This window comes from Alligator mississippiensis, chromosome 4 (genome assembly GCF_030867095.1).
Source record: "Alligator mississippiensis isolate rAllMis1 chromosome 4, rAllMis1, whole genome shotgun sequence".
NCBI classification, from domain to species: Eukaryota; Metazoa; Chordata; order Crocodylia; family Alligatoridae; genus Alligator; species Alligator mississippiensis.
Genome location: NC_081827.1, coordinates 54,445,203 through 54,459,185, shown reverse-complemented (window position 1 = coordinate 54,459,185; position 13,983 = coordinate 54,445,203). Strand labels below are relative to the sequence as shown.

At 40.6% G+C, this 13,983-nt stretch overlaps 1 protein-coding gene across 3 annotated transcripts in view; it reads right to left on the bottom strand.

The window, feature by feature from the left end:
• Nucleotides 1–616: 616 nt before the first annotated feature.
• Nucleotides 617–13,983, bottom strand: part of IMMP2L (inner mitochondrial membrane peptidase subunit 2) — a 933,449-nt gene continuing 920,082 nt past the window's right edge. For all 3 annotated transcript variants that reach the window (XM_019492508.2, XM_019492501.2, XM_006261933.4), the window contains one exon: nucleotides 617–1,032. In XM_019492508.2, coding sequence (XP_019348053.1) covers nucleotides 913–1,032 — 120 coding nt within the window. In that variant the 3' untranslated portion in view covers nucleotides 617–912. The remainder of the gene's footprint in view (nucleotides 1,033–13,983) is intronic.

Sequence of the window (13,983 nt, the reverse complement as noted above, 5' to 3'; positions counted from 1 at the left end):
AAGCCCCCTTCACTTATAATGTTGTTTAATAGTTTTTCATGCATTGGTTTAGCATGTTTACAGTATCAGAGGAGCACCTAGCATATTTTTTAAGAAATGCAGCAATCAATACTAACATTGAGTGACTGTGCTTAACAAATGCAGAAGTGTTTTGTGCAGATGGCATGATATACTCTGCATTATATTTTGTTTGGAACTCATCTGTCTCATCAATAGCACATAAAAGAAGTATGTATTCATATAAAAATTAATGAAAATATTTTAAAATATCTAATCTGTATTCAATCTAGTCATAGACAAAGCCACATTAAATAAAAAAGAAACTCACTGGATTATAGAAGCATTTTTATTCTTTTTATGACAAATTGTACTTTTCAGTTATAGAAATGCTGATTTCTCCATATTAAGAATTATAGTGCAATTCAAAATAGGAGTAAACGTTTCCACATTTTCAGTCTTAACATAAGCGATAAAGTTCTGAACTGACTTTGTTTTCAACAAGCCATTCATTTCTAGGGCTCTGTCAAGTTGCTAAAGAAACAAGTCAAAGGTAAAAGATTAAAACATTCTATAAAATGTTTTAATAATGTCATCCACAGGAGCACTGAGACAGACACAATGGCTCAAACATTTTATTGCTTCTGGAAAAATTGAACATTGGATTCCTTCACAATCAAACTATTTACTCCAAATGAAAAGAATACATATCATGTAATAATGTATAAGATTAAAAAAAAAGGTTTTGCATTTAAGATGACACTTTAATATAAGGGTGTTGTTTCATATTTCTGCTGCAACAGTCTCTGCTGTTACCCAGTATGTAAGTACATTTGGTATAGCTCTTATTTATAGTGTTACACCATCAGTGCCTCACCCCCAGTAATATTTTGTTTCCTATCATTAATACATAGGTCATTCTTGCTCTGTCAGAAGCGGCTTGCGTTCTGGAGGCAGCACAGGCTGTAATTTCTGCCAGCGTCTTGGAGGCCAGAGGATATGAGTAGCACGAGCATGTAAGAGTCCAAGAGAAACCTGCAGCAATAATATAAACCATAGAGATAATAAAACACAGGGGTCTTTAAATATACAGAATATGACATTTTTTAATAGGAAGAAGGAAATACAAAGCAAAGAATTTAGAACCTTTCAATATGAACTACAAACATAATGAAAGGAAAAAGGAAATACACCTTGTAATACCAGGACTAGTTGGGGATTTTACAACAAAGTAATCTTTCTTTGCAAAAATGTTGGACTTTTTAAACTCAAAACTTTATGGGAACATACCAGTTTTGACAAAACTTTGGATTCAGGACCAGAATTGAATTTCTAGTGAAAATGAAAGCAGTATGCCTCATCCCCAGTAGTTAGGGCACGCACTCACCTGTGATGTGAAAGGCCTAGCTTCAAATTCCTTGGTTGCCCAATTTAGGGTGAAGTTACACAGTACACTTAGACCACACAATGGATATTTTAAACATGAGTGTGGACATGTTAAGGCTCATTAACTCGTGCTAAGTGGCCTGTGAGCATCTCAAAGTCATGCCACTTTGGGCAAGGGTTAATTCTAGGCCATGCTACTTTAGCTTGTGTTAGGATAACTTCAGTCTGCTCTGTGGAGATAAATTAGCAATTTACAGTCTTCAAGCATCCCAGGATTTATGGCTCCCGGGCCCTCCTCGTCCCCCGAGCAGGGATAAAGCACAGGTATCCTGGCTCCTAGCCACACCCCTGCTTGTAAGTTAAGGGTTAATACCGTTTTTTCCTACACTGTTCTGACTTGCTATTAGAGGGCTGGCAACTGCTCCCAGCATGGCCCAACTTTACTGCTGCTTAACATTCCACAGATTCCATATGGTCTAAGTATAACGTGTAACTTGACCATTAGTCTAGGACTTGACCCTGGGTATCCCATGTCCCAGGTAAATGCCCTGTCAAGCAATAGGCTCAGATGGGCAGGCTAATTCTGTGTGCTTCTGTGAAAAAGCAAGAAAAGTTTCAGCTTTGTCTCAAAGCAAAATAGGGAAGCTTTTAATCTATGAAATTCTCCTGCAGTGGAAAAGCATATCCCATTCAATACAGCTAACATGCATGTCTTTAAATTCGAATGTTCTGCAGATCTGTAGACTTCAGAATTTCCACATATTATGCTGCAAGTCATCTTATGAATAGAATACTTTGTTTAAAAAAATCCCAACAAATCACAAATTATACTGTTTTCCAGTTATGTAATGCAATTTCAAAAATCCCTCTGTCTGAAACAATGAGTCTAGTTTTCAAATATGGTTAACTGAGATTAGGCATTTAAACTCTATATCTGGATACCAGATATTTTAATATTGTTGTCTACTTGCCTATATGCAAAATTTGGGCACTTCTACACATCCTGCATTGTTTGGGGGGGGGGGGGGGTCACAGTTCCCACCATCTCATGTATCAGCATCCCTGCACTTAATAATGGTGGTGGGGGCACTTGAAATGAAGCTCATTTGAGCTTTAGTTCAGTTGCCCTCACCACCATTTTTGAGCACGGGAACAGTGATACACAAGACAAAGGAGACTGCTGGAGCACAGCAATTGCCAATCTCCAGCAGACTTTTGATTAATCGAGTCTGCTCTGACATGCTGGAATTCCAGTGCGTTAGAGCAGCCTCGCTGCTTGTGTACAGGCACCCTTAATTTATCCAGTCACATTTAAACATGGACTGCTTATAGCCTTTAAGCTCTCACTCTTCACTGTGATTTGTAGTACTTTCTTATCAACTGAAAGCAATTTACCTGCAAATCTGAATAAGTGTAAACCCCACGTAGGGTTTTCATTTAATCAGAATACATTTAGAATGGCTTCTTTACTATTATCCTCATATAGCTCATATCTTCCATCCTACCCAACCTCTCACTGAAAAAAGAATCCTTTCAGTAGGTAGGCAGTTCAGCGTTTTATGCAAATAGACACCAAACAGACCCCTAGGAATATCTTCAGCTAATTTTCTTGATTTAATTTCACAGGATTAATGTATATGCACCAATCTCTCTACTACATAATCAAATCACTGAAGTTGAAGTGGCCTATATCTAATTCCATATTTTGTAGCTTGATTAAGCAGGTGCTGAATTACTTGAATATAATTTGGTTAGTTAACAACCCACAGTATCTATGAGATTCAAAACTAGATCACTGAAATTACTGTCTGATACTTTATTTTATTTGGCATTTTCTTGCAGTTTCACTTTTATGGTAAGGACAGTTATGTCCACGTTTCTGAATGACATCTGTTTAGAAGTTTCTTTTTTGATAGATTTTTTTAGCTACATTTTTGCTGGTTGTTCCACTGGATAATTTATTGGGCATTTATAACACATTGAATGCCCTCTATTTTACAGCAGGGAAGCAGTTGTAATATTTCTGCAGAGATTTGTACTCCTTATAACTGGCATGATAACATACCTATTACAGAGCTCACCACATAGCATAACACTGAGGCAACTACGAAGGCAACATGTAAAATGCAAGAATATACTAATAACAAAGAGGAAAAAGCCCACTTCTCAAATCTGCTTCATGAATTTTAGTTTCAAAATTCTGTATGCTCTCAAAGCATAGAGTATCCCATGGAGTCAATACAATTTCTGTACATGGAGTGAGAAAATAAAGGAATCAAAATTATGTTTGAATATCTGCTACTATGATCAGGTAAAACTGTGGCCCAGAAAATTACTTCTACCACTGTCTGTCTCAATACAAGGGAAAAAAATCTCTTCCTAGTACAGCTGATTTACAGGAAAACATGACTATTCTTATTATATGTTACACAGAGCAAAAATGTAAACTAGTTGGTTAGTCTTTAATACATGGCAAATGAAGCTAATGATACTGGACCTTTTTATCCCAGCCAAGAGGTTCACTATGAAGACATATTTATTGCAGCTTCAGCAAAGACTTTTTTTTTACTATATTGTTTATTAAAAGAACTCTGCAGTCAGCAAGGCAAGTAAAGAAAATGAAGTCTGATGGGGAAATAACTGGATTATTTTTGGAGAACACAGATGTCTTCATGGAGAACAAGAAGAAAACTATCAAGCCCAGATTCAGGCAAGGGTTGAATTGAAAGAACTGGGGGACACAATTTTGCTTGTTAAGATAAATAATAAATTAATTAAGCTTATTTTACTTACAGAAACTTACTTATGATACTTTAAGTGAGTAACTCTACTGAAGAGAATAGAGCTACCTTCTTAGTAAACAGACTTAAATCCGTTTATGTTTAGATTCTTCAGAACGATTTCTCACTTATAGCCACTAGCAAGAGACACCAGAAACCTAAATTGTTGATTCCTATTCTTAAGTGAACATTAAGACTCTAACATTATGATATATTTATTATTCTTGTTGTGGAAATAACACTATTGAAGTGAATTGCATCCATATTATTTCTTAATAACCTGAACTGTTGCGGCATTAATTCTTTCTAAAAAAAAATCTCTGAATATTTAATTGGCCAATTGAGAAGTCATTTTTGTTAACATAGCCATTTTACCTACAAAACAAGCAGTGAATGAATAACACTGTTTTGACACAACTACTGTGCTAAAAGCATATTTCCTGGAAGTGTTGCTATGTTAATCATGTGGAAAGTTGATTGTCTTGGCACTCCTCTGGGGATAGAGGAACTTGGGCTCAACAGTGATTTCTACAGTGGTGTTCAAGACACTATCTCCAACATACTAGACACATTGTGGGTAAATGTTCTAAGTACATTTTTAGAGTAGATGGGGCTCATATCCATAATTCTCCTCCTGCTATCTCAACCTTCATCTTTCAACCACATCTTTTATAGCTTTAGTGGACTTAAGCTCCAACTCCCACAGTCTGACACCAAGGATGAATGATGTCTCTTCCAAGCCCACCTACATTTGGAGGACATAGCAGCAGTGTTTTGTGGCTAGAGGGAGGATCAAGTGCACTGGCAGCCAAGGACTCCTTTGAAACCAAAGGTTTTCTGCCAAGGCTAGAAAAACAATAGAAAAGCCTAGTTTTCTAAGCCAGAAACTGAAAGAGGCCTCAACAATGGAGAAATTCCCAATTCTCTGAGAATCTGACAACTCTGGTTCGTGCCACTAAATTCAACTGCTCTGCACCATTTTGCTTCTCCTGCTTTATCTGTTTTTTGTGACCCCATTTTATTTCTATTATTCCTTTCCAATTCTTTTGTTTCCTCACATTACTCCCAGCCCCCAAATCCTGGGTGCATCCATTTATGGTATGCGTGCACTACCAAGGCAGCATGAACCAGTGGGTCAGCTCTAAGCATGCCCCACCTACCAGCTCATGCTGCAAACCTGGAAATATGCTGATGAAGGTGCTCTGCATCACTCCTCTTTGTAGCCACTATCAAGACCTCAGTCTCTGACATACATGAGGTTGGCCACTAGACATCCCAGTGTAACACTACAGTGGCCTCACTGATGCATTTCCAGGATTGGAATATGAAGCAGGAATGGGTGTCCAGGTATCCTTTGATGCATCCCATCTGGAATACACCACTAGGTCTTTAATAGCAGAAACAAGACTGGGGCTCTTGTTTCTACAGCAAAAAAAGTAAGGTGAGAAAGAGCAGCAGCAGTTGAGAACAGAGTTCAACTGAGAGACTCTAATGAGGAGCCAACAGAACATGCCTCACAGTGGCTGCTTTTTTGCTAATATACATAGGTACTTGATTAGGTTATGAGAAGCAGTAGGAAGTAAAGATATGCACTCAGAGGAAAATCCATAATTATTCTACACTGCTATAATATGCCAGCCCTTTTTGAACCCTGATTATATAAGCCCCAGGAAAAGCAGTTTTGAGTAACATTTTTACACTAAACCTCTTTCAGCAAAAATACATATTTGGGCTGTGTACAGACATTACAGATAGAAATTTGGGGGGATTATATTGGGTTAAAAATGGTCCCCGAATCTAATTTAGTAATTAGGTGCTAGGAGCCTGAACTAAAATAAATCAGGGTAGGGGAAGATGGGATTGGTGGGGGGAGTTAGTTGGGCCCACATGGAGGTTTGGGGGGGTTGGCAGGAACAGAGAGGTGCTCAGATTGCCAAACCCCCCAGAACCCCTCAGCCTCCCTCCCAATTTTACCAAAATTCTCCCGATCCCACACAGCACTCCCAGGGCTGGTTTTACTGGCATTCAGGATGGGGGGGGAGGGGAGGGTGATCAGATTGGGAGTTTGGCAGCTCTGCAGGGGTGTTAACAGGACCAAGACGGCTCTCTCCTCCCACCAACCAGAGGCTATTTTTAACCCCCTGACTTCCCCACCTCCAGGAAAACAACCTCCCCCTGGCAAGCCAACCTCCCATCCCACCTGCCCCTCACCCCACCCCAGAGCTGGGAGCAGATTGTGGAATTGGGGGGTGGGGGGCACTGGCAGGCTTGGTGGGGGGGACAGCAGGCTGGTCCACAGAGGGAAGGGGGAGGAACCAAGGTGCTAAAATTAGCTTGGTACTGTAGGGCGGGCAGGAGGAAAAGTGCAGCCCCAGGGCTAGGGCCAGCAGCTGTGCTTTCCCAGCCCCAAGGCTGCACTGGGAATGTGTACAAAAGTTCAGTTAAATTAGTCTAGCCATACCCAATCTAACTTAGTGCACATCTGAGGTACAGTTAAATTAGATTGGATTGGCTTTTTTTGACCATCTTGGAAATTCTGTACAGTTTGCACTTAAAGCAACCTAACTAGGGATCTAAATGAAAGGACTGCATGTGGGTGAACGAAGTTAAATTGGGCGACCATTTTTAACATGATCAACCCTCCCAGAATGTCTCTATGTATTCTTGGTGACACTGAAACCTTTCATGATCACACAATATCACTGTTTTTCACTTTAAAAAACATAACATGCACATTCTGAAACATTTGAATTGACCATTTTCCACATTTTCAAAATGGAAGTTTCATTTCTTTGGTTAAAAACTTTTAAAACTTTAGTTATAAATAAAAGGTTGAAATCAAAGTGAAACATTTCCACTTTTTTACTGTTTTGAGAGACCGGAAGTACAATTTTTTTTTTTAATATCTGATTTTCTGAACATGTTTTGCTTTCATTTTAAATTGACACTATAGGTAAATGTTTCATCAACAACAACAAAAATCCATACTAGAATGTAAGGAATTTTGCATTGTCCAATTTCTGTCACAAGGTAGTTAACTACAAGCAAAAAATCTTAATGAAAAAAAACCTCCCTTAACATTGAACCTATATATCATTCCTATGTGAAGCTTGAGTATTTGAGGAGGAAATTCTCATGATAATGTATTGCTTTTTCATGAGAAAGTTAAAGTTTTTAATTAGTGTTTCTGTGACTGATCTTGTTTCCTCACTTTTAAGCCTGGAAGAATTTTATTTTTGTATTTGCATTTTGTCTTTTAGACTTTATAATAGGTGTTTAAATTGTGTGAAGCCTGGAAAATGCCATTGGCAGAGAGAAACTACAGGTTCCTCTCGCATTATGTGGATTCTATATGTGCGAATTTGCTTTTATGCGATGACCCTTTTTATACCAAAAATTTGTTATATGTGAGGTAAATTCACTGTTATGTGTTCAGTGTGGAGGAAGCCTGCAGTCAGCTGCTTTGTGCAGTGCATTGTGGGAGTGATGCACAGCAAAATATAGTCTCCTGTGTGGATCTGTGCTCCTCGCTTGTTGTCTGTGACACAGGTTTCTGTAGTGGCCATCCCCATTATGATAGTGCCCTGTGCTTGCGCGTACTGTCTGCTGTAGGTGAGTACCCAAACGGTCTTGTAAAAGTGGTACAAATGGGTTGAGGGTCAGTATGTTGAGGTCTTGGAACGTATCCCTATTTGTTACATTGTAACGTGGGTTCCCTTTATGCAAATTCAAGTTATGCGCCATTTTCCAGAAATGCATGTACAGCTTAAAGCGAGAGAAGCCTGTATAACTCTAAAAGCAAAAGTAGAAAGAAATAATACCAAATTAAAAATGCCATGGATTATACGGCACAAGAAAACTGTTATCAACATTTAGAAAACCATCATTTTAAAAGTATGTCAATCTCATACTTTGTGTGTGTCCCTCTGGTTTTAACCCCTCAACTTGAGTTATATTCTATGTATATGCCGTAGGTACTACAACTGCTACAAAACAGTGCTACAGACACAAAGACATTACAAACAAAATTAAATGCTCCCAAAGTTGAAGCATAATAAAATAACATCAATCAGAATTAGTGTTTCTTATTAAGGTTCCTTTCTCTTGAAGTAGTACATTTTCATTAAACTCTTTTTGTTCAAATACAACTGAAGACAGAAATGTACAGGAACTCTATGGAATTCTTACTACCTTTTAGATTTTCTACAAGTGGCTTGCCAACTTGTGACACAGTGGATAATCTAGGATTCCTTTTATTAAGATTTTTTTGTTATACATGCAATGCTTTTTGTATGTCTAAACTGCTGTTTAGACCTAACCCAGACCAGCACTGATGTCCTAATCCATCAACCATATACAAAAATGCCCACTATTTCCTCCCCTCTCCCAGCTCAAGTGATCCAGCCCAGTTCCAGAAGTTTGCCTGAGCAACAGCTATCAGGCTAGTCCTCCTTCTTTGTCCTCACCATTCCACTCCGCAGTGTGTTGAGTCAGCAAAAATGAAAGACAAGGAATTTCACCAGCAGCCCTTCTGCCCACAAATTCCTGTCTCTGCTGCCCATAATGTGAGCAAAACATAAAGGATGAGATGGGTGATAGGCTTGATTCCTAAATGGTATCCATTTTTCTGATTCTGCCCTATGAATGAGTTTGCCCACAGGTTATTCTTTCCTATACTTCACATATGCTGAACAGCAAGATATGTAGAAGGGGAAGGGATGTTTGGATGTCTCAGCATATTTGAGGGTGCCCCTCAGAGTCACCCCAAGTTAAGGTGTACCTATACCTATTGTTACATGGATCCCAGTCCTCAGAAATTGTATAGCAAAAATAGTATTAAAGGTGCCCATGAAAGTACAGCTGAGGATTCCCCCAGTATGGAAGGATCCCAAGATGTTGGAAAGGTGGCAGGGATGTGTCTTATCTTTCAAATGCAGAGGAGAAGGTTAGGGCACAGACATTTTTTTAAGGACAGGACTAGGATACTGTGCCCTCACCTAGTCTCAAGCCAACAGGGAGGGCTGCAGTAAACCTATCTATTCTATGTAAATCAGAGCAGATGTATAATTACACTAACTTCTGCTTTCAAAATCAAGGCAAAGCATAAAGGTGGTCCACAGCTTCTCTTGCCATACCATAAGCTGTGCTGAGTATGATATCCATGATACACAAATCCTAAAACATTCATGTGGAACAGACACTTGTGTTCAAAGAGTTAATGTAAACTATCACCTTTAGAGAAAGAAAAGACCTGGAAAACTTCTGTCCAAGAGTTGAATGTTTCAGAATGTAATAGAACAATTGAAAATATAACTTTAGAATGGAAACACATAAGTAACTAGCTAATGTCCTACCTATAATACTAACATAAATATATTGTGCAGGATAGTGACCTGTGTCAAATTAGATTGTTTGTCTTTAAGAAAAGCTATTACACTGGGTTTTGATATTAGATTGTAGGTGTAAAACAGTCTCACAGAGAAGCCTCTCAGTAAATTAGCCTCTCCACAAAATCTATAGTCTAATAGAAAGTAAACATGATTGCTATTACATTTTATTTTCTGTACATGGGTGAACTTTGAGGCAACCACTCCGAAGTACAGCAGTAGGAGAAAGTCTCAATAAAAATAAAATCCTGGAGATTGAAGGCATAACAAAGAGAATCTACTTTCTTCAGTGGAAGAATCTATAATAATAAACAAGAACAGAAGAAGCAAATATCCTTGATCATCTTCCTTTATGCATATAAGAAACACATAAAGGTGAGAACTAAGGGATTTTTTAAATTAGAAAAACATCACCACAACAGATTTTATCGTAAATGATCCTGCTAGCTGGTGTAGCTGCAAAGTAGTCTATGTAAATTTGAGCAGATGTATAACTACTCTAACTTAAGCTTTCTGGACCAGGGTAAGGCAAAAGGCTTATCAAAATAAAAAATGCAGTATTCTCACTGTAACTCTAGTAAGAAAGGCAAGATAACCCACAACTTAACTCATTCTTTGTCCCCTCCCTGGTATAAATAAGGCCTACTGGAGCCATACAGAATGACTGACAAAGTAAAGAATAAAGCCCATTAATTATGTTGCTATATGTTTCATTAGCACTAGCTTCAATAACAGATAAGGTAAAATATACACATTTCTATTCCAAGACCCTACTGTAGATTCAGCTGAGGATTCAGTGAGTTCCTAATATGTGATCATTGGATTTTTTCTAATATTCTGAGTATGGGTGGATAGACATATAAACACACTGTATGAATACTGTATATACCTTTGTGAATACGTCTATGCTATGTACCTATCCGTATAAGTGTATGTACATCCATATGTATATGAACAGTATACGTATATACATCTATGAGTACACACATACACGCGTATGCGCGCACACACACACACACACACACACACACACAACCATGTATATGGGAAAGAATAAAATCTATTCACAACACTAAGTCTGATTCAGAGAATGAATGAAAGTCACACTGTGATACAGAATGGCTATTTGAAATTCATAGAACATTTGTGACCACATAATTTTAATGTGGTTTTGCAATTAAGCTCTTCATATTAGAACAAGTGGACACTGTCTCTGAATTCTTAACAAGAGATCAAATTCTTGCTTGAATCCAAAATGTGTTGTAAACTGGGATTAAAATAATTGAGTTTAAATGTTTTCAGTCAATTTACATAGAGGGCTAAATTAGGCTTACCTTATAAAAGGGATAAAAGATGAAATTTCTAATTAAAGTATTATATTTCACACTGGCACATGTTCATTTAAAGGAGCCATGGGATCTGATCCCCTGACCAGGACCCTGACTCCTGATCACAGAATCATAGAAAATTAGAGTTGGAAGGGATTTCAGGAGGTCATCTAATCCAATCCCCTGCTCAAAGCAGGGCCAGCCCCAACTAGATCATCCAGCCAAGGCTTTGTCTTGCCAGGTCTTAAAAACCTCCAAGGATAGAGAGTCGACAACCTGTGTAGGTAGCCTGTTCCAGTGCTTTACTACCCCTCTAGTGAGAAAGTTTATCCTAATACCTAACCTAAACGTCCCTTGCTACAACTCGAGTCTATTGTTCCCTGTTCTGTTATCTGCCACTATTGAGAACAGTGTAGCTCCATCCTCTTTGGAACCATCCTTCAGGTAGCTGAAGGCTGCTACACTAAATCCCCTCTCAGTCTACTCTTCCTGAGACTAAATAAACCCAGTTCCTTCAGCCTCTCCTCATGTGCCCCAGCCCCTAACCATTTTCAATGCCTATCACTGGACTCCTCTCCAATTTGTCTACATCCTTTCTGTAGTGGGAGGTCCAAAACTGGACACAGCACTCCAGATGTGGCCTCACCAATGCCAAATAGAAGAGAATAATGACTTCCCTTGATTTGCTGGCAACATTTGGTGATCCCACCAACATCCTCTTTCATGTCACAATTGTGTCCTTTCCATATGCCACCACAGGGGGAGCCTGGCATCATGATACCATGCTCCCCCTGCTCTAGCAAGTTGTAAGCCAGATGTCTTTAGGTCCAGAACCAGGCCAATTGTTAGCTCCAGCCAGGGATCACACTAGGATAACAAATCTGCTCCAGTGTACTCAGAGGACTGGGACTGACAATCAGCTGATTGTTGGCTTCTGCCTGACTCCATTGGGGCTGGTTCAAGACCCTGTGCAGTCCTTGGCTGGAGCCAATAATAACCTCATTTTGGCCTCAGCCTGGACTTGCTACAAATTCAATTTCAGGCACCATGTAAACTAACCCTAAAAAATGTTCTACATAACATGTGGGACGTTTTTATGGCTGGTTTGCTGTTTATGGTGCCTTTAATTGGACTTAGATGTAGCATTATATCATACGCTATTTATGCTCTGATTAACATGTTAATCAGAACACAAATGTAACATGCAGAGTGGGTTACAGTCATGCACAGAACTTGCTTAACCTCTTACCATCAATTAGGGTGGTCTTCAATTACAACTTTAATTCACATAAAAATCTGGGGGCCAAAAAAAGGCTATGGGGACTCTGTGGGCGCATCCACACATGCCAACCTGGACCACACCTGCTGCCCCCTGCTGTGTGGGGGCACTCTGCCACGAGACCCCAGTGCCCCAATGGCAGCTGCTATTGCTGGTGAGTGCCAGACTTCTTTTTAATTGCTGAGATGCTGGGGCTGAGTGGGGCAGCCATCAGGGGGGCAGGAGGCTGCTGGAGATGGAGGGAATAGGGCTGGGTGGGGCAGTGATCGGGGGGCTCAGGAGGCAGGTGGAAGATGGGGCTCAGTGAGTCAGCCATAGGGAGGCTGAGGGAGCAGGCAGAGGAGGCTCAGGGGGTGGAGGGGGAATGGGGCCAAGCAGGGCAGCAATCCAGGGGGCTCAGGGAGTGGGTGGGGGATGGGGCCAGCAGGGGTCCCCAATGGCCCCTTCCCCGCTCTTTCAGCCCCCCACCACTTACCAGCATGGAGCCTCGGTCCAGCTCCCTGCAGCGTGCTCCAGTGCCAGTATGAGGGCCAACCATAGAGACAAATTTGCAGCACAGGAAATGTAGTTTTTTTCCACACGTGCCTCTTCCAGCATCTCAAAGGGCTTTGAGATGCTGCAAGAAGCATGTGCGTGCTCATCTGGACATGCCCTCTATGGGCATATAGGTGCTCTTGTTAAAACTTTAAGAACTTGTCAATGCATCTACAGGGCAGAATGCCTAGCATGTCTGCAGGTTGATGTCCAAGGGTCCAGACTGATTTGTGCATCTGGATACCCACCAGCGTGACAGAAAAGCACTTTGCACCTTGGGACTCCCAGACCAATCCACCTCTGCCCCTGCCCAGCACATATAGAAGTAGTGTGCACTTACTACTTGTATAGGCATCTATGTTAGCAGGAGCCTAAATGGGCTATGTAGACAGTTGGAGCAAACTGGCATTCTGTTGCAACGTGCACAAATACCCTCCTCCACAGCCCTTTTTAGACACCAACCTAGCTGGCAGGATCCCAGTGCCCTACAGCCCAGCCTCACTCTCAGGTTTCTGTTAAAGGAGTTTATATGCAATAAAGGAGTTTATTGTTTTGCCAGGCAAAGTCCAGATGGAGGGTCAAGTGACACCAAAAGAATTGGAGGGACCTGAGATGGTGGGTAAAGTTGTTCCTTCTTATGGAAAGGCTGGCTGCAATGGGAGTTTTGATTAGGAAGCCACCATTAGACATAAGGTGCTCTTATTATTTGATAGCTTCCTTGGCAACTGTGCCAGAGGGCAGTGGTGCTGATAGGATTGAGGAGAAAAGGTAGGGGGTGCAGTCACTACAGCAGGAGCCTGGCAGGGTCCTCCTTCATGGTTTCCCTCACGGGTGCAGAGCACATGAAATGTCCAATGGAGGATAGTGAAACATCCCATCAGGAGGCATGGCACAACCCCCCACACCCACCACCACTTCACACCTTAGCCTCTTCATACCTCTGCTTTCCCACTGCTCCCTCAAGTCTCCCATCCCACTCCCTGGCCCAGTGTTCTTCTACTCCCTAGCACGCAGGGTGCCCTCCCAGCTTTCTGTAACCATCTAGGTAAGTAAGCCCTGTTCCTGCTGGTTTTCTGATCTAACTTTAGCTTTTTCCTGTTTTTCCCTAGATCTGGCCCTCACCATTCCCTAAAGCCTGTTTAAATGCCCTAAACCTAATTATAGATAATCTCTATGGATCTCCCTCAGTTTCTCCAATGCCTGTCTCAGCTATACTTATCTGGCTTCTCCCTACAGCTTACCATGGCTCCTGCCCCTTCCTTTTATTGGCCCCAGATGTAGGGAGACTACTA